Here is a 22,102-nt window from a genome sequence, read left to right as displayed (position 1 = left end):
TGATCAGGGACAGAACCTGCTCTACCTGTGTTACAGTAACTGGCTGATCAGGGACAGAAGCTGCTCTACCTGTGTGACAGTAACTGGCTGATCAGGGACCGAACCTGCTCTACCTGTGCTACAGTAACTGGCTGATCAGGGACAGAACCTTCTCTACCCGTGTGACAGTAACTGGCTGATCAGGGACAGAAGCTGCTCTACCTGTATGACAGTAACTGGCTGACCGGAGATAGAACCTGCTCTACCTGTGCGACAGTAACTGGCTGATCAGGGCCAGAACCTGCTTTACCTGTGTGACAGTAACTGGCTGATCAGGGACAGAACCTGCTCTACCTGTGCGAGAGTAACTGGCTGATCAGGGACAGAAGCTGCTCTACCTGTGCGACAGTAACTGGCTGATCAGCGACAGAACCTTCTCTACCTGTGCGACAGAAACTGGCTGATCAGGGACAGAAGCTGCTCTGCCTGTGCGACAGTAACTGGCTGATTAGGGACAGAACCTGCTCTACCTGTATGACAGTAACTGGCTGATCAGGGACAGAACCTGCTCTACCTGTGCGACAGTAACTGGCTGATCAGGGACAGAACTGATGTCCCTGACACTCCCAGAAAACGACAGCTTCTTGTCATCTTGCCAACAGATTGCGATTAGAAATGACGCTGGATTTTGACACTGTTTGGCCTCATGCGCTACTACCTGTACACCTGAGCAGTCATTCGATATCGGTGGCTGTGCAAATTCACACAGCAACGATCAGCACTGAATCGGAATCAGAATATATGAGAGGCCAGACCTGATGGCCCCATTTGCACCATGAAGACCACTGATCATAGCATATGTGACCGATCGTTATAGAACGGCAGTAGGAACAGGAGCAGACACACCTGGATTAGTACTTAGTTTAATGGCACCTTACAGTTAGCATAACGTACAAGACTATAGAACGAAAGCTTAGTGCTCGATCTATTACAGAGGGTCCACAGCTTTCTCCATAATGTGAGTTTAGTACATCCCATATCCTCTTATGGGGGCTGCAGTGTCTCCGCCGCTCTGAGTTCTTATAGAAAACACCATCATTCTGATCACACACAAAACTGATCATTGCTGTTATTCTACCGCAGGGTACTGTATGTTACTTCTGCCTGCTGGATGCCAGCACAGCGACATAACCTCAGCCAGCTTCCCAGCACAGCGACATAACCTCATCCAGCTTCCCAGCACAGGGACATAACCTCAGCCAGCTCCACAGCACAGGGACATAACCTCAACCGGCTCCCAGCACAGTGACATAACCTCAGCCAGTTCCCAGCACAGTGACATAACCTCAGCCAGTTCCCAGCACAGTGACATAACCTCAACCGGCTCCCCGGCACAGTGACATAACCTCAGCCAGCTCCCCGGAACAGTGACATAACTTCAGCCAGCTTCCCAGCACAGTGACATAACCTCAGCCAGCTCCCCAGCACAGGGACATAACCTCAGCCAGCTCCCCGGCACAGTGACATAACCTCAACCGGCTCCCCGGCACAGTGACATAACCTCAGCCAGCTCCCCGGAACAGTGACATAACTTCAGCCAGCTTCCCAGCACAGTGACATAACCTCAGCCAGCTCCCCAGCACAGGGACATAACCTCAGCCAGCTCCCCGGAACAGTGACATTACCTCAGCCAGTTCCCAGCACAGGGACATAACCTCAACTGGCTCCCCGGCACAGTGACATAACCTCAGCCAGCTCCCCGGAACAGTGACATAACTTCAGCCAGCTTCCCAGCACAGGGACATAACCTCAGCCAGCTCCCCAGCACAGGGACATAACCTCAGCCAGCTCCCCGGAACAGTGACATAACCTCAGCCAGTTCCCAGCACAGGGACATAACCTCAACCGGCTCCCCGGCACAGTGACATAACCTCAGCCAGCTCCCAGAACAGTGACATAACCTCAGCCAGCTTCCCAGCACAGTGACATAACCTCAGCCAGCTCCCAGCACAGGGACATAATCTCAGCCAGCTCCCAGCACAGGGACATAAACTCAACCGGCTCCCAGCACAGTGACATAACCTCAGCCAGCTCCCAGCACAATGACATAACCTCAATTAGCTCCTAGCACAGTGACATAACCTCAGCCAGCTCCCCGGAACAGTGAGATAACCTCAGCCAGCTTCCCAGCACAGCGACATAACCTCAGCCAATCCCCAGCACAGTGAAATAACCTCAACTGGCTCCCAGCACAGTGACATAACCTCAGCCAGCTCTCAGCACAGTGACATAACCTCAGCCAGCTCCCCGGAACAGTGACATAACCTCAGCCAGCTTCCCAGCACAGGGACATAGCCTCAGCCAGCTCCCAGCACAGTGACATAACCTCAGCCGGCTCCCAGCACAGGGACATAACCTCAACCGGCTCCCAGCACAGTGACATAACCTCAGCCAGCTCCCCGGAGCCAGCTTCCCAGCACAGCAACATAACCTCAGCCAATTCCCAGCACAGTGACATAACCTCAACCGGCTCCCAGCACAGTGACATAACCTCAGCCAGCTACCAGCACAGTGACATAACCTCAGCCAGCTCCCAGCACAGTGACATAACCTCGGCCAGCTCCCAGCACAGGGACATAATCTCAGCCAGCACCTAGCACAGTGACATAAACTCAACCGGCTCCCAGCACAGTGACATAACCTCAGCCAGCTCCCAGCACAGTGACATAACCTCAACCGGATCCCAGCACAGTGACATAACCTCAGCCAGCGCCCAGCACAGTGACATAACCTCAGCCAGCTCCCAGCACAGGGACATAATCTCAGCCAGCTCCCAGCACAGGGACATAATCTCAGCCAGCTCCCCGACACAGCAACATAACCAATCATATCCTCAGCTACCTCCCCGGCACAGTAACATAACCAATCATATCTTCAGCCAGCTCACCGGCACAGTAACATAACTAATCATAACCTCGGCCAGCTCCCCGGCACAGTGACATTACCAATCATAACCTCAGCCAGCTCCCCAGCACAGTAACATAACCAATCATGACCTCAGCCAGCTCCCCGACACAGCAACATAACCAATCATAACCTCAGCCAGCTCCCCGGCACAGTAACATAACCAATCATAACCTCAGCCAGCTCCCCGGCACAGAAACATAACTAATCATAACCTCAGCCAGCTCCCTGGCACAGTAACATAACCAATCCTAACCTCAGCCAGCTCCCCGACACATTACATAACCAATCATAACCTCAGCCAGCTCCCCGACACAGCAACATAATCTCAGCCAGCTCCCCAGCACAGTGACATTACCAATCATAACCTCAGCCTGCTCCCCGACACAGTAACATAACCAATCATAACCTCAGACAGCTCCCCGACACAGCAACATAACCAATCATAACCTCAGCCAGATCCCAGGCACAGCAACATAACCAATCATAACCTCAGCCTGCTCCCCGACACAGCAACATAACCAATCATAACCTCAGCCAGATCCCCGGCACAGTAACATAACCAATCATAACCTCAGCCAGCTCACCGGCACAGTAACATAACCAATCCTAACCTCAGCCTGCTCCGCGGCACAGTAACATAACCATTCATAACCTCAGCCAGCTCCCCGGCACAGTAACATAACCAATCCTAACCTCAGCCAGCTCCCCGACACAGCAACATAACCAATCATAACCTCAGACAGCTCCCCGGCACAGTAACATTACCAATCATAACCTCAGCCAGCTCACCGGCACAGTAACATAACCAATCATATCTTCAGCCAGCTCCCCGGCACAGTAACATAACCAATCATAATCTCAGCCAGCTCCCCGGCACAGTAACATAACCAATCATAACCTCAGCCAGCTCCCCGGCACAGTAACATAACCAATCATAACCTCAGCCAGCTCCCCGACATAGTAACATAACCAATCATAACCTCAGCCAGCTCCCCGGCACAGTAACATAACCAATCATAACCTCAGCCAGCTCCCCGACATAGTAACATAACCAATCATAACCTCAGCCTGCTCCGCGACACAGTAACATAACCAATCATAACCTCGGCCAGCTTTCAGACGCAGCAACATAATCTCAGCCAGCTCCCCGGCACAGCGACATAACCAATCATAACCTCAGCCAGCTCCCTGGCACAGTAACATAACCAATCATAACCTCAGCCAGCTCTCCGACACAGCAACATAACCAATCATAACCTCAGCCAGCTCCCCGACACAGCAACATAACCAATCATAACCTCAGCCAGCTCCCCGGCACAGTAACATAACCAATCATAACCTCAGCCAGCTCCCCGGCACAGTAACATAACTAATCATAACCTCAGCCAGCTCCCCGTCACAGTAACATAACCAATCATAACCTCAGACAGCTCCCCGGCACAGTAACATAACCAATCATAACCTCAGCCAGCTCTCCGGCACAGTAACATAACCAATCATAACCTCAGCCAGCTCTCCGGCACAGTGACATTACCAATCATAACCTCAGCCAGCTCACCGGCACAGTAACATAACCTCAGACAGCTCTGTGGCACAGTAACATAACCAATCATAACCTCAGCCAGCTCCCCGACACAGTAACATAACCAATCATAACCTCAGCTTGCTCCGTGGCACAGTAACATAACCAATCATAACCTCAGCCAGCTCCCCGGCACAGTAACATAACCAATCCTAACCTCAGCCTGCTCCGCGGCACAGTAACATAACCAATCATAACCTCAGCCAGCTCCCCAGCACAGTAACATAACTAATCATAACCTCAGACAGCTCCCCGGCACAGCGACATAATCTCAGCCAGCTCCCCGGCACAGTGACATTACCAATCCTAACCTTAACCAGCTCCCCGGCACAGTAACATAACTAATCATAACCTCAGCCAGCTCCCCGGCACAGCGACATAACCAATCATAACCTCAGCCAGCTCCCCGACACAGCAACATAATCTCAGCCAGCTCCCCATCACAGTGACATTACCAATCATAACCTCGGCCAGCTCCCCGGCACAGCAACATAACCAATCATAACCTCGGCCAGCTCCCCGGCACAGCAACATAACCAATCATAACCTCAGCCAGCTCCCCGACACAGCAAGATAACCAATCATAACCTCAGCCAGCTCCCCGGCACAGTAACATAACCAATCATAACCTCAGCCAGCTCCCCGGCACAGTAACATAACCAATCATAACCTCAGCCAGCTCCCCGGCACAGTAACATAACCAATCATAACCTCAGCCAGCTCACCGGCACAGTAACATAACCAATCATAACCTCAGCCAGCTCCCCGGCACAGTAACATAACCAATCATAACCTCAGCCAGCTCCCCGGCACAGTAACATAACCAATCATAACCTCAGCCAGCTCACCGGCACAGTAACATAACCAATCATAACCTCAGCCTGCTCCCCGGCACAGTGACATAACCAATCATAACCTCAGTCAGCTCCCCGGCACAGTAACATAACCAATCATAACTTCAGCCAGCTCACCGGCAAAGTAACATAACTAATCATAACCTCGGCCAGCTCCCCGGCACAGCGACATAATCTCAGCCAGCTCCCCGGCACAGTGACATTACCAATCCTAACCTCAGCCAGCTCCCCGGCACAGTAACATAACTAATCATAACCTCAGTCAGCTCCCCGGCACAGTAACATAACTAATCATAACCTCAGTCAGCTCCCCGGCACAGTAACATAACCAATCATAACCTCAGTCAGCTCACCGGCACAGTAACATAACCAATCATAACCTCAGACAGCTCCCCGCCACAGCGACATAATCTCAGCCAGCTCCCCGGCACCGTGATATTACCAATCCTAACCTCAGCCAGCTCCCCGGCACAGCAACATAACCAATCATAACCTCGGCCAGCTCCCCGACACAGCAACATTACCAATCCCAACCTCAGCCAGCTCCCCGGCACAGTAACATAACCTCAGCCAGCTCCCCGACACAGCAACATTACCAATCCCAACCTCAGCCAGCTCCCCGGCACAGTAACATAGCCAATCATAACCTGGGCCAGCTCCCCGGCACAGTAACATAAATAATCATAACCTCAGCCAGCTCCCCGGCACATTAACATAACCTCAGCCAGCTCCCCGACACAGCAACATTACCAATCCCAACCTGGGCCAGCTCCCCGGCACAGCAACATAATCTCAGCCAGCTCCCCGACACCGTGATATTACCAATCCTAACCTCAGCCTGCTCCCCGGCACATTAACATAACCTCAGCCAGCTCCCCGACACAGCAACATTACCAATCCCAACCTGGGCCAGCTCCCCGGCACAGTAACATAACCAATCATAACCTGGGCCAGCTCCCCGGAACAGTAACATAAATAATCATAACCCGGGCCAGCTCCCCGGCACAGCAACATAATCTCAGCCAGCTCCCCGGCACAGCGGCATTACCAATCCTAACCTCAGCCAGTTCCCCGCCACACTCTGTCAGGACTTTCACCGTCCTGGTAACGACAGGTTCACCGCTTCTGTCTCCTGTTGGATACTGTGTCACCTCAACTATCTCTGTGACGATGGTTTCCGTAACTTCTGTGACTTCCGTCACCTCCCTGGAGGCGAGTGGCTTCCAGGACCAGCTGCTTCCAGAAGCCCTGTCTAGCGTTCCTCTCTGAGGGGTCCACACGTTCCCCGAGTGATCCGGTGTGGATCTAGGTGTCCCTCTTTTGACCGCTGCATTCTGGACATTGGCATCCGCATTGTTCTGCTTTGGCAGAGGGTCAATTCCTTGGCTTTTGCTGGAAGGTGGAGCAACATTCAGTTCCTTCTCAAATACCAGCTCATTCTGCTTCTTCTCCACTGATATGGTGCAGCTGGGCTCCGCATTGTTCCTCACGCTGGGTAGGTCGGTGCAGGATTCCTTCTTCAGGCAGCACTCCTTCAGGAACTGCTCGGACTTCCTACTCTTGTCGCCCAGGCAGCTGGGCCGGCTGACAGGGTTTCCCATGGTCTGGGGCACTTGGGCCACACAGGGGTATCAGACATTGGGCAGCATTCTCCCAGCCTGCAACATACACAAGGAAACATAGTGTTATCATAGGAAGATGGAGGGGCGGCAGGCAGAGAGATAGGAGTAACTGGTATAACAGAGCCCTACGGGGGCACAACATGGGGCACACAGCGGTAAGAACGTATAAAGGGCAGAACAATGGTACAACATGGGGCACACAGAGGTAAGAACATATAATGGGCAGAACAATGGCATGGTGGTCAGAGTACAACATGGGGCACACAGAGGTAAGAACGTATAAAGGGCAGAACAATGGTACAACATGGGGCACACAGCGGTAAGAACGTATAAAGGGCAGAACAATGGCACGACATGGGGCACACAGAGGTAAGAACGTATAATGGGCAGAACAATGGTACAACATGGGGCACACAGCGGTAAGAACGTATAATGGGCAGAACAATGGTACAACATGGGGCACACAGCGGTAAGAACGTATAATGGGCAGAACAATGGTACAACATGGGGCACACAGCGGTAAGAACGTATAATGGGCAGAACAGTGGCATGGTGGTCAGAGTACAACATGGGGCACACAGAGGTAAGAACGTATAATGGGCAGAACAATGGTACAACATGGGGCACACAGCGGTAAGAACGTATAATGGGCAGAACAATGGTACAACATGGGGCACACAGCGGTAAGAACGTATAATGGGCAGAACAATGGCATGGTGGTCAGAGTACAACATGGGGCACACAGAGGTAAGAACGTATAATGGGCAGAACAATGGTACAACATGGGGCACACAGCGGTAAGAACGTATAATGGGCAGAACAATGGTACAACATGGGGCACACAGCGGTAAGAACGTATAATGGGCAGAACAGTGGCATGGTGGTCAGAGTACAACATGGGGCACACAGAGGTAAGAACGTATAATGGGCAGAACAATGGTACAACATGGGGCACACAGAGGTAAGAACGTATAATGGGCAGAACAATGGTACAACATGGGGCACACAGCGGTAAGAACGTATAATGGGCAGAACAGTGGCATGGTGGTCAGAGTACAACATGGGGCACACAGAGGTAAGAACGTATAATGGGCAGAACAATGGTACAACATGGGGCACACAGAGGTAAGAACGTATAATGGGCAGAACAATGGTACAACATGGGGCACACAGAGGTAAGAACGTATAATGGGCAGAACAATGGTACAACATGGGGCACACAGCGGTAAGAACGTATAATGGGCAGAACAATGGTACAACATGGGGCACACAGAGGTAAGAACGTATAATGGGCAGAACAATGGTACAACATGGGGCACACAGAGGTAAGAACGTATAATGGGCAGAACAATGGCATGGTGGTCAGTAGCGAGTACCAAGTCTAATATGCAGAGCCATATCTGTTACAGAGCATAATATGCAGAGCCATATCTGTAACAGAGCCTTATATGCAGAGCCATATCTGTTACAGAGCATTATATGCAGAGCCATATCTGTTACAGAGCATTATATGCAGAGTCATATCTGTTACAGAGCCTTATATGCAGAGCCATATCTGTTACAGAGCATTATATGCAGAGTCATATATGTTACAGAGCCTTATATGCAGAGCCATATCTGTTACAGAGCATTATATGCAGAGTCATATATGTTACAGAGCCTTATATGCAGAGCCATATCTGTTACAGAGCATTATATGCAGAGTCATATATGTTACAGAGCATTATATGCAGAGCCATATCTGTTACAGAGCCTTATATGCAGAGCCATATCTGTTACAGAGCATTATATGCAGAGCCATATCTGTTACAGAGCCTTATATGCAGAGCCACACCTGTTACAGAGCATTATATGCAGAGCCATATCTGTTACAGAGCATTATATGCAGAGCCATATCTGTTACAGAGCCTTATATGCAGAGCCATATCTGTTACAGAGCATTATATGCAGAGCCATATCTGTTACAGAGCCTTATATGCAGAGCCATATCTGTTACAGAGCATTATATGCAGAGTCATATATGTTACAGAGCATTATATGCAGAGCCATATCTGTTACAGAGCCTTATATGCAGAGCCATATCTGTTACAGAGCATTATATGCAGAGCCATATCTGTTACAGAGCCACACCTGTTACAGAGCATTATATGCAGAGCCATATCTGTTACAGAGCATTATATGCAGAGCCATATCTGTTACAGAGCCTTATACGCAGAGCCATACCTGGTACAGAGCCTTATATGCAGAGCCATATCTGGTACAGAGCCTTATATGCAGAGCCATATCTGTTACAGAGCCTTATATGCAGAGCCACATCTGTTACAGAGCCTTATATGCAGAGCCACATCTGTTACAGAGCCTTATATGCAGAGCCATATCTAGTACAGAGCCTTATATGCAGAGCCATATCTGGTACAGAGCCTTATATGCAGCATACCTCCCAACAGTCCCGATTTTATCGGGACAGTCCCGATTGTCAGGGCCTGTCCCGCTGTCCCACCCGCGGGCGGCAGTGTCCCGCGGTGTGGGGGGGCTGTTGGGAGTCCCCCCTGTCAGCTGCTAAGCAGCGGGGAATAAACGCTGTGAGCATGCGCACAGCGTCTATTCCCGCAGCCAGGGGGCTGGGGGCATGGCTAGAGGCTCACAGAGCCTCTGGGTCATGCCCCCATAGCGGCAAAATGGGGGAGTGACCTCGCGGAAGAGCCGCGAGTATAGGCCACGCCCCCAAATTAGCCCACACCTCCCGCCTACTGAAGTGCCAAAGTTGGGAGGTATGTATGCAGAGCCATATCTATATGCAGAGCCACACCTGTTACAGAGCCTTATATGCAGAGCCACATCAGGCACAGAGTCTAATATGCAGAGCCACATCTGTTACAGAGCCTTATATGCAGAGCCACATCTGTTACAGAGCCACATCTGGTACAGAGCCTTATATGCAGAGGCATATCCATGATCTTTGCCGGAGAGATCATGCTGGCGCCGGGGGAGAGGCGCTCCATCTGTTTGACACGCTCCTGCGTCTGAGTAGCTATTACGGCAGGGTACAGCAACCCTGGCTATAGGGTTAGGGGTACTGTAGAGCCTTTTCAAACCCCCACTATCCACGGCAGCCGGAAGCGTGGCGAGCACAGCATGTGAGCGCAAACATTTGAAGTTTCCCGTGTCTCCTCGACACACTATATAAAATCAACTCCACGCCGACGTGGATAGTGGGGGTATGAAAAGGCCGGGAGGATGCGTAACGTGTCTCATCGCGGGGCTCGCTGCGCAGGGCAAGAGGAGGGAGAAGGGGAGGCATCGGGGCGGTCTGCGGGTGAAAATGTATAATCTTTCAGTATGGCTGATATGAGGTGCGGTGTGATCTCCTTGCTCTGGCCTGATGGGCGATATAGAAAGCATTACACACGTGAGATAACGTGACGCGCATGTATGGATGGCGTTATGGTAGATGGGCAGGACATGGCGCAGCTGTATTACTGGCTATGAGTGCCCAGTTCATTAACATCACAGTGAATGGGGCGCTGGTTCCCCCGACGCTGCAGCTGGCCTCTTTGTTATGGACTAACGCAGAAGACGGGCCATCTGTCGGCATGTGGCAACAAGACTGGGCATAATGTGGGTACTCCTGGCACGGAGGATTGTTGTAATGAACAATATTGAGGATAAATCTCTGTTCCCCATCTGTCTCGGTGTAATTCCCCCATATAGTAGTAATGTCTCTCGTCCAATGACCTAGCAGGCTGCTATTGTTCCCCCACCTGGCATAGCACCCAACTGTCCACGGAGGAGACACGGCAGCCAGTACCACTGGTGACACGTCTCTGCTGGGACAGCGCACATCACAGGCCCAACATGAAAGCAATAGATAACTATATATATATATATATATATATATGTCTGTTGGCAGCAAGTTAAACTACATCTCTTTCACACATACACAAACACAGAGGAAATCACAAGGTAGCAGGTTAGCTTTCAAAACACACACACACACACACACACACACACACACACACACACACACACACTTTAATGCCCTGTCTGCCCTGATTCCAGCACCTCATGGGATGGTCAGGGGTCGTATTGTAGTGACGGTATGCCGCCAGGTGTGTCCTGGCACTCTGTGGTATTTTCCAGCAGGTGACATGGTGGTCAGAGAATGAAGATGCTGTGTACCATGTGACTGATCTGGACCAATAGCAATAGAAATGCGGCGGCCATTTTAGAAGTGACTCAATCGAGCCTGAGGTGAAGTGGGCGGGGCGTGGTTCATGAAGGAAATAGCGGGAACCAACTTTCCGTGGAAGCTGTCCCCGGAAGAGCCAGCTAGTCTGCCGTGCCCCTCCTCGTGTGTACCAGTCAGTGTGCCTCTGCCCCAAATCATGTGCCACCACTATGACTCTGCCTCTCCCCGTGTGTACCTGTGTGCCTCTGCCCCACATCATGTGCCACCACTATGACTCTGCCCCTCCCCGTGTGTACCTGTGCCTCTGCCCCACATCATGTGCCACCACTATGACTCTGCCCCTCCCCGTGTGTACCAGTGTGCCTCTGCCCCACATCATGTGCCTCTCCCCGTGTGTACCTGTGCCTCTGCCCCTCCCCGTGTGTACCTGTGTGCCTCTGCCCCACATCATGTGCCACCACTATGTCTCTGCCTCTCCCCGTGTGTACCTGTGCCTCTGCCCCACATCATGTGCCACCACTATGACTCTGCCCCTCCCCGTGTGTACCTGTGCCTCTGCCTCTCCCCGTGTGTACCAGTGTGCCTCTGCCCCACATCATGTGCCACCACTATGACTCTGCCCCTCCCCGTGTGTACCTGTGCCTCTGCCCCTCCCCGTGTGTACCTGTGCCTCTGCCCCACATCACGTGCCACTATGACTCTGCCTCTCCCCGTGTGTACCTGTGCCTCTGCCCCACATCATGTGCCACCACTATGACTCTGCCCCTCTCCGTGTGTACCTGTGCCTCTCCCCGTGTGTACCTGTGCCTTTGCCTCTCCCCGTGTGTACCAGTGCCTCTGCCCCACATCATGTACCACCACTATGACTCTGCCTCTCCCCGTGTGTACCTGTGCCTCTGCCCCAAATCACGTGCCATTATGACTCTGCCCCTCCCCGTGTGTACCTGTGCCTCTGCGCCACATCACGTGCCACTATGACTCTGCCCCTCCCCGGGTGTACCTGTGCCTCTCCCTGTGTGTACCTGTGCCTCTCCCTGTGTGTACCTGTGCCTCTGCCTCTCCCCTTGTGTACCTGGGCCTCTGCCTCTCCCCGTGTGTACCTGGGCCTCTGCCTCTCCCCGTGTGTACCTGTGCCTCTGCCTCTCCCCGTGTGTACCTGTGCCTCTGCCTCTCCCCGTGTGTACCTGTGCCTCTGCCTCTCCCCGTGTGTACCTGTGCCTCTGCCTCTCCCCGTGTGTACCTGTGACTCTGCCTCTCCCCGTGTGTACCTGTGACTCTGCCTCTCCCCGTGTGTACCTGTGCCTCTGCCTCTCCCCGTGTGTACCTGTGCCTCTGCCTCTCCCCGTGTGTACCTGTGCCTCTGCCTCTCCCCGTGTGTACCTGTGCCTCTGCCTCTCCCCGTGTGTACCTGTGCCTCTGCCTCTCCCCGTGTGTACCTGTGCCTCTGCCTCTCCCCGTGTGTACCTGTGCCTCTGCCTCTCCCAGTGTATACCTGTGCCTCTGCCTCTCCCCGTGTGTACCTGTGCCTCTGCCTCTCCCCGTGTGTACCTGTGCCTCTGCCTCTCCCCGTGTGCACCTGTGCCTCTGCCTCTTCCCGTGTGTACCTGTGACTCTGCCTCTCCCCGTGTGTACCTGTGACTCTCCCTGTGCATACCTGTGCCTCTGCCTCTCCCTGTGCATACCTGTGCCTCTGCCTCTCCCCGTGTGTACCTGTGCCTCTCCCCGTGTGTACCTGTGCCTCTGCCTCTCCCCGTGTGTACCTGTGCCTCTGCCTCTCCCCGTGTGTACCTGTAACTCTGCCTCTCCCCGTGTGTACCTGTGCCTCTCCCCGTGTGTACCTGTGCCTCTCCCCGTGTGTACCTGTGACTCTGCCTCTCCCCGTGTGTACCTGTGACTCTGCCTCTCCCCGTGTGTACCTGTGCCTCTGCCTCTCCCCGTGTGTACCTGTGCCTCTGCCTCTCCCCGTGTGTACCTGTGCCTCTGCCTCTCCCCGTGTGTACCTGTAACTCTGCCTCTCCCCGTGTGTACCTGTAACTCTGCCTCTCCCCGTGTGTACCTGTGCCTCTCCCCGTGTGTACCTGTGCCTCTGCCCCACATCACGTGCCACTATGACTCTGCCTCTCCCCGTGTGTACCTGTGCCTCTGCCCCACATCATGTGCCACCACTATGACTCTGCCCCTCTCCGTGTGTACCTGTGCCTCTGCCCCTCCCCGTGTGTGCCTCTGCCTCTCCCCGTGTGTACCAGTGCCTCTGCCCCACATCATGTACCACCACTATGACTCTGCCTCTCCCCGTGTGTACCTGTGCCTCTGCCCCAAATCACGTGCCATTATGACTCTGCCCCTCCCCGTGTGTAACTGTGCCTCTGCCCCACATCATGTGCCACTATGACTCTGCCTCTCCCCGTGTACCAGTGCCTCTGCCCCACATTATGTACCACCACTATGACTCTGCCTCTCCTCGTGTGTACCTGTGCCTCTGCGCCACATCACGTGCCACTATGACTCTGCCCCTCCCCGGGTGTACCTGTGCCTCTCCCTGTGTGTACCTGTGCCTCTCCCTGTGTGTACCTGTGCCTCTGCCTCTCCCCTTGTGTACCTGGGCCTCTGCCTCTCCCCGTGTGTACCTGGGCCTCTGCCTCTCCCCGTGTGTACCTGTGCCTCTGCCTCTCCCCGTGTGTACCTGTGCCTCTGCCTCTCCCCGTGTGTACCTGTGCCTCTGCCTCTCCCCGTGTGTACCTGTGCCTCTGCCTCTCCCCGTGTGTACCTGTGCCTCTGCCTCTCCCCGTGTGTACCTGTGACTCTGCCTCTCCCCGTGTGTACCTGTGCCTCTGCCTCTCCCCGTGTGTACCTGTGCCTCTGCCTCTCCCCGTGTGTACCTGTGCCTCTGCCTCTCCCCGTGTGTACCTGTGCCTCTGCCTCTCCCCGTGTGTACCTGTGCCTCTGCCTCTCCCAGTGTGTACCTGTGCCTCTGCCTCTCCCAGTGTGTACCTGTGCCTCTGCCTCTCCCCGTGTGTACCTGTGCCTCTGCCTCTCCCCGTGTGTACCTGTGCCTCTGCCTCTCCCCGTGTGTACCTGTGCCTCTGCCTCTCCCCGTGTGTACCTGTGCCTCTGCCTCTCCCCGTGTGTACCTGTGCCTCTGCCTCTCCCCGTGTGTACCTGTGCCTCTGCCTCTCCCCGTGTGTACCTGTGCCTCTGCCTCTCCCCGTGTGTACCTGTGCCTCTGCCTCTTCCCGTGTGTACCTGTGCCTCTGCCTCTCCCCGTGTGTACCTGTGACTCTCCCTGTGCATACCTGTGCCTCTGCCTCTCCCCGTGTGTACCTGTGCCTCTCCCCGTGTGTACCTGTGCCTCTCCCCGTGTGTACCTGTGCCTCTCCCCGTGTGTACCTGTGCCTCTGCCTCTCCCCGTGTGTACCTGTGCCTCTGCCTCTCCCCGTGTGTACCTGTAACTCTGCCTCTCCCCGTGTGTACCTGTGCCTCTCCCCGTGTGTACCTGTGACTCTGCCTCTCCCCGTGTGTACCTGTGACTCTGCCTCTCCCCGTGTGTACCTGTGCCTCTCCCCGTGTGTACCTGTGACTCTGCCTCTCCCCGTGTGTACCTGTGACTCTGCCTCTCCCCGTGTGTACCTGTAACTCTGCCTCTCCCCGTGTGTACCTGTGCCTCTCCCCGTGTGTACCTGTGACTCTGCCTCTCCCCGTGTGTACCTGTGCCTCTGCCCCTGTGTACCTGTGCCTCTGCCTCTCCCCGTGTATACCTGTGTGCCTCTGCCCCCACATCATGTGCCACTATGACTCTGCCTCTCCCCGTGTGTACCTGTGCCTCTGCCTCTCGTCTCCTAATGTGTACCTGTGCACCTGTCACTAAATAGATGAAACCCAATGTCCCCACCCCACCATAAGGGGTCTTATGACAGAAGGAGCAGAACTGCACCCCAGTGTTACCATCATTGGGTTCGGGGGTCTTATTACAGAAGGAAGGGTAATCATCTCCTGCACAGGTATATATTACATTGTGGGCGGGACTCCTGCACAGGTATATATTGCATTGTGGGCGGGACTCCTGCACAGGTATATATTGCATTGTGGGCGGGCCTTCTACACAGGTATATATTACATTGTGGGCGGGTCTCCTGCACAGGTATATATTACATTGTGGGCAGGTCTACTACACAGGTATATATTAAATTGTGGGCGGGTCTACTACACAGGTATATATTGCATTGTGGGCGGGCCTTCTACACAGGTATATATTGCATTGTGGGCCGGTCTACTACACAGGTATATATTAAATTGTGGGCGGGTCTACTACACAGGTATATATTGCATTGTGGACGGGCCTTCTACACAGGTATATATTGCATTGTGGGCGGTCTACTACACAGGTATATATTAAATTGTGGGCGGGTCTACTACACAGTTATATTGCATTGTGTGCAGGTCTCCTGCACAGGTATATATTACATTGTGGGCGGGACTCCTGCACAGGTATATATTACATTGTGGGCGGGACTCCTGCACAGGTATATATTGCATTGTGGGCGGGCCTTCTACACAGGTATATATTGCATTGTGGGCAGGTCTACTACACAGGTATATATTGCATTGTGGGCGGGTCTCCTGTACAGGTATATATAACATTGTGGGCTGGTCTACTACACAGGTATATATTGCATTGTGGGCCTCTCTACTACACAGGTATATATTAAATTGTGGGCCGCTCTACTACACAGGTATATATTGCATTGTGGGCGGGCCTTCTACACAGGTGTATATTGCATTGTGGGCGGGCCTTCTACACAGGTATATATTACATTGTTGGCGGGCCTACTACACAGGTATATATTGCATTGTGGGCCAGTCTACTACTATACTGGTATATATTAAATTGTGGGCGGGTCTACTACACAGGTATATATTGCATTGTGGGCGGGTCTCCTGCACAGGTATATATTACATTGTGGGCAGGACTTCTGCACAGGTATATATTACATTGTGGGCGGGACTCCTGCACATGTATATATTACATTGTGGGCGGGACTCCTGCACATGTATATATTACATTGTGGGCGGGAGTCCTGCACAAGTATATATTGCATTGTGGGCGGGCCTTCTACACAGGTATATATTACATTGTAGGCGGGTCTCCTGCACAGGTATATATTACATTGTGGGCGGGTCTACTACACAGGTATATATTATATTGTGGGCGGGTCTCCTGCACAGGTATATATTACATTGTGGGCGAGTCTACTACACAGGTATATATTGCATTGTAATTGGGTCTCCTGCACAGGTATATATTGCATTGTGGGCCGGTCTACTACACAGTTATATATTGCATTGTGGGCCGGTCTACTACACAGGTATATATTAAATTGTGGGCGGGTCTACTACACAGGTATATATTGCATTGTGGGCGGGTCTCCTGCACAGGTATATATTACATTGTGGGCGGGACTCCTGCACAGGTATATATTACATTGTGGGCAGGAGTCCTGCACAGGTATATATTACATTGTGGGCGGGACTCCTGCACAGGTATATATTACATTGTGGGCGGGACTCCTGCACAGGTATATATTGCATTGTGGGCGGGTCTACTACACAGGTATATATTGCATTGTGGGCGGGCCTCCTACACAGGTATATAGTACATTGTGAGTGGGTCTCCTGCACAGGTATATATTACATTGTGGGTGGGTCTTCTGCACAGGTATATATTACATTGTGGGCGGGTCTCCTGTACAGGTATATATTACATTGTGGGCGGGCCTTCTACACGGGTATATATTGCATTGTGAGTGGGTCTCCTGCACAGGTATATGTTATATTGTGAGTGGGTCTCCTGCACAGGTATATATGACATTGTGGGCGGGTCTCCTGCGCAAGTATATATTGCATTGTGGGCGGGCCTTCTACACAGGTATATATTGCATTGTTGGTTGGGTCCCCTGCACAGGTATATGTTACATTGTGGGCGGGTCTACTACACAGGTATATATTATATTGTGGGCGGGTCTCCTGCACAGGTATATATTACATTGTGGGCGGGTCTCCTGCACAGGTATATATTACATTGTGGGCGGGCATACTGCACAGGTATATATTACATTGTGGGTGGGTCTCCTGCACAGGTATATATTACATTGTGGGCGGGTCTCCTGTACAGGTATATATTACATTGTGGGCGGGCCTTCTACACGGGTATATATTGCATTGTGAGTGGGTCTCCTGCACAGGTATATGTTATATTGTGAGTGGGTCTCCTGCACAGGTATATATGACATTGTGGGCGGGTCTCCTGCGCAAGTATATATTGCATTGTGGGCGGGCCTTCTACACAGGTATATATTGCATTGTTGGTTGGGTCCCCTGCACAGGTATATGTTACATTGTGGGCGGGTCTACTACACAGGTATATATTATATTGTGGGCGGGTCTCCTGCACAGGTATATATTACATTGTGGGCGGGTCTTCTGCACAGGTATATATTACATTGTGGGCGGGCATACTGCACAGGTATATATTACATTGTGGGTGGGTCTCCTGCACAGGTATATATTACATTGTGGACGGGCCTACTGCACAGGTATATATTACATTGTGAGTGGGTCTCCTGCACAGGTATATGTTATATTGTGAGTGGGTCTCCTGCACAGGTATATGTTATATTGTGAGTGGGTCTCCTGCACAGGTATATATTACATTGTGGGCGGGCCTACTGCACAGTTATATATTACATTGTGGGCGGGTCTCCTGCACAGGTATATATTACATTGTGGGCGGGCCTACTGCACAGGTATATATTGCATTGTGAGTGGGTCTCCTGCACAGGTATATGTTATATTGTGAGTGGGTCTCCTGCACAGGTATATGTTATATTGTGAGTGGGTCTCCTGCACAGGTATATACAACATTGTGGGCGGGTCTCCTGCGCAAGTATATATTGCATTGTGGGCGGGCCTTCTACACAGGTATATATTGCATTGTTGGTTGGGTCTCCTGCACAGGTATATATTACATTGTGGGCGGGTCTACTACACAGGTATATATTACATTGTGGGCGGGTCTCCTGCATAGGTATATATTGCATTGTGGGCGGGTCTCCTGCACAGGTATATATTACATTGTGGGCGGGTCTACTACACAGGTATATATTATATTGTGGGCGGGTCTCCTGCACAGTTATATATTACATTGTGGGCGAGTCTCCTGCACAGGTATATATTACATTGTGGGCGGGCCTACTGCACAGGTATATATTGCATTGTGAGTGGGTCTCCTGCACAGGTATATGTTATATTGTGAGTGGGTCTCCTGCACAGGTATATGTTATATTGTGAGTGGGTCTCCTGCACAGGTATATATAACATTGTGGGCGGGTCTCCTGCGCAAGTATATATTGCATTGTGGGCGGGCCTTCTACACAGGTATATATTGCATTGTTGGTTGGGTCTCCTGCATAGGTATATATTACATTGTGGGCGGGTCTACTACACAGGTATATATTACATTGTGGGCGGGTCTCCTGCACAGGTATATATTGCATTGTGGGCGGGTCTCCTGCATAGGTACATATTACATTGTGGGCGGGTCTACTACACAGGTATATATTATATTGTGGGCGGGTCTCCTGCACAGGTATATATTACATTGTGGGCGGGTCTCCTGCACAGGTATATATTGCATTGTGGGCGGGTCTCCTGTACAGGTGTATATTGCATTGTGGGCGGGTCTCCTGTACAGGTATATATTGCATTGTGGGCGGGTCTCCTGTACAGGTATATATTGCATTTTGCTGGTGTATTTCTCTGGATCTATTAGTCTGGGTGTGTATGGCATCTGCACAGTACCACTTCCCTAGTTCTGCGTGCTGGTGTAATTCTCAGTATCTGTTCTTAGTCTGGATGTATGGCATCTGCACAGTACCACTTCCCCAGTTCTGCGTGCTGGTGTAATTATCTGTATCTGTTCTTAGTCTGTGTGTATGGCATCTGCACAGTACCACATCCCCAGTTCTGCATGCTGGTGTAATTCTCTGTATCTTAGTCTGGGTGTGTATGGCATCTGCACAGTACCACTTCCCCAGTTCTGCGTGCTGGTGTAATTATCTGTATCTGTTCTTAGTCTGTGTGTATGGCATCTGCACAGTACCACATCCCCAGTTCTGCATGCTGGTGTAATTCTCTGTATCTTAGTCTGGGTGTATGGCATCTGCACAGTACCACTTCCCCAGTTCTGCGTGCTGGTGTAATTATCTGTATCTATTAGTCTGTGTGTATGGCATCTGCACAGTACCACATCCCCAGTTCTGCGTGCTGGTGTAATTATCTGTATCTTAGTCTGCGTGTATGGCATCTGCACAGTACAATGCTCACTAACAGCCGACGCATCACATCATATGTATACCTGGCTCCTTGCATTGTATTGGTCCTGGTTGTGATACTGACTCATTGTTACAGTGAGTAACAGACACAGGTGTCAAGTGGATGTTTCATTCATCCACACAGAAGTGACACGTGGGATTGTGCGTGCTGGCCATGCCTACTGTGTGCCCATTATGTGCCACCCTGCATGACAGACCATAGTATACAGTAGCAATTACTATACACAGACATGTGCTGGCCATGCCTACTGTGTGCCCATTCTGTGCCAGGCTGCATGACGGGTATGGCAGACATTACAGCAATTACTATACACAGACATGTGCTGGCCATGCCTACTGTGTGCCCATTATGTGCCAGGCTGAATGACGGGTATGGCAGACATTACAGCAATTACTATACACAGACATGTGCTGGCCATGCCTACTGTATGCCCATTATGTGCCAGGCTGAATGACGGGTATGGCAGACATTACAGCAATTACTATACACAGACATGTGCTGGCCATGCCTACTGTGTGCCCATTATGTGCCAGGCTGAATGACGGGTATAGCAGACATTACAGCAATTACTATACACAGACATGTGCTGGCCATGCCTACTGTGTGCCCATTATGTGCCAACCTGCATGACGGGTATGGCAGAGACATTACAGCAGTTACTATACACAGACATGTGCTGGCCATGCCTACTGTGTGCCCATTATGTGCCAACCTGCATGACGGGTATGGCAGAGACATTACAGCAATTACTATACACAGACATGTGCTGGCCATGCCTACTGTGTGCCCATTATGTGCCAGGCTGCATGACGGGTATGGCAGAGACATTACAGCAATTACTATACACAGACATGTGCTGGCCATGCCTACTGTGTGCCCATTATGTGCCAACCTGCATGACGGGTATGGCAGAGACATTACAGCAATTACTATATACAGACATGTGCTGGCCATGCCTACTGTATGCCCATTCTGTGCCAGCCTGCATGATGGGTATGGCAGAGACATTACAGCAATTACTATACACAGACATGTGCTGGCCATGCCTACTGTGTGCCCATTCTGTGCCAGCCTGCATGATGGGTATGGCAGACATTACAGCAATTACTATACACAGACATGTGCTGGCCATGCCTACTGTGTGCCCATTCTGTGCCAGGCTGCATGACGGTATGGCAGAGACATTACAGCAATTACTATACACAGACGTGCTGGCCATGCCTACTGTATGCCCATTATGTGCCAACCTGCATGACGGGTATGGCAGACATTACAGCAATTACTATACACAGACATGTGCTGGCCATGCCTACTGTGTGCCCATTATGTGCCAGCCTGCATGACGGGTATAGCAGAGACATTACAGCAATTACTATACACAGACATGTGCTGGCCATGCCTACTGTATGCCATTATGTGCCAGGCTGCATGACAGACCATAGTATACTGTAGCAATGACTATACACAGACATGTGCTGGCCATGCCTACTGTATGCCCATTCTGTGCCAGGCTGCATGACAGACCATAGTATACTGTAGCAATGACTATACACAGACATGTGCTGGCCATGCCTACTGTATGCCCATTATGTGCCAGCCTGCATGACAGACCATAGTATACTGTAGCAATGACTATACACAGACATGTGCTGGCCATGCCTACTGTGTGCCCATTATGTGCCAACCTGCATGACAGACCATAGTATACTGTAGCAATGACTATACACAGACATGTGCTGGCCATGCCTACTGTGTGCCCATTATGTGCCACCCTGCATGACAGACCATAGTATACTGTAGCAATGACTATACACACATCTGATGAGAGGATCCTTTGTGTTATAACAGCAGATAGAGCAGCCAATAACGGGCAATGCCGTATCCCCAGAACACAATAATAATAACAATGCATTAATGATGGAGCTGAGAGCTAATGACAGAAGAAGGAATTACCTGCAGATTTGGGGGTGCCGGTCTCCTGGTGTCTCCGATCTCTGAATGCAGCTGCACCTGCCGCTCTCCAGCCTCACAGCCAGCTCACCATCTTCTCCCCGGCACCAGGCTGCATCCGTCACCAAACTTAGCCTGGAAGTGGCCCCGCTGTGCCATGGTCAGCAGCAGCAATATGTGAGCGGCCCCCTGCTTCCCCCCAGGCAGTATATCAGGGGCTTCTCCGCTGCTCCCAGACAAACTTTATGTGCCAGGCTGAGTGTGTCTGTTTCAAACACGCGGGATTTGTATTGTTCTCCAGTCTCTTTATCCTGCTGTGATGGGAGCGAGGGGAGGAGGGATGGATGCACAGGCCTCTCAGCACTAAGGAATAAGCTGTAAGCTCTTCAGACCAGGTATCTGTGAGAGGCAGCAGGTCTCGCATTGCGTGGATAGATGGCAGGGGTAGGAGGAGAGGCAGTTGGCAATAATGCTCATTGTGGAGGTCATTCTGGTTGACTCGCCGACTAAACACTGTCCGCACGAACGTCCGCCCCCTCGCACAGCGAATATCCCCGCACGCATGGGAATA

The 22,102-nt window shown here is 51.7% G+C and overlaps 1 protein-coding gene across 2 annotated transcripts in view; it reads right to left on the bottom strand.

Moving 5' to 3' along the window:
* LOC146005637 (microtubule-actin cross-linking factor 1, isoforms 6/7-like) overlaps positions 1-21,843 on the bottom strand; it is a 159,591-nt gene extending 137,748 nt beyond the window's left edge. Inside the window, exons 1-2 of one of the 2 annotated variants that reach the window (XM_083145018.1) lie at positions 21,535-21,843; positions 6,441-7,040 (exon numbers count right to left, since the gene is read on the bottom strand). In XM_083145018.1, the coding sequence (XP_083001144.1) occupies positions 6,441-6,983 (543 nt within the window). In that variant the 5' untranslated portion in view covers positions 6,984-7,040; positions 21,535-21,843. Of the gene's footprint in view, positions 1-6,440; positions 7,041-11,066; positions 11,152-21,534 lie in introns of those variants that run through there. The other variant, XM_083145019.1, reaches the window with a different exon arrangement.
* Between the last annotated feature and the right edge of the window lie 259 nt (positions 21,844-22,102).

This window comes from Crinia signifera, chromosome 5 (assembly GCF_055691185.1).
Source record: "Crinia signifera chromosome 5, ASM5569118v1, whole genome shotgun sequence".
Lineage (NCBI taxonomy): Eukaryota > Metazoa > Chordata > Amphibia > Anura > Myobatrachidae > Crinia > Crinia signifera.
Note: the sequence above shows the minus strand (reverse complement) of the source record. Positions and strands in the feature narration are given on the sequence as shown.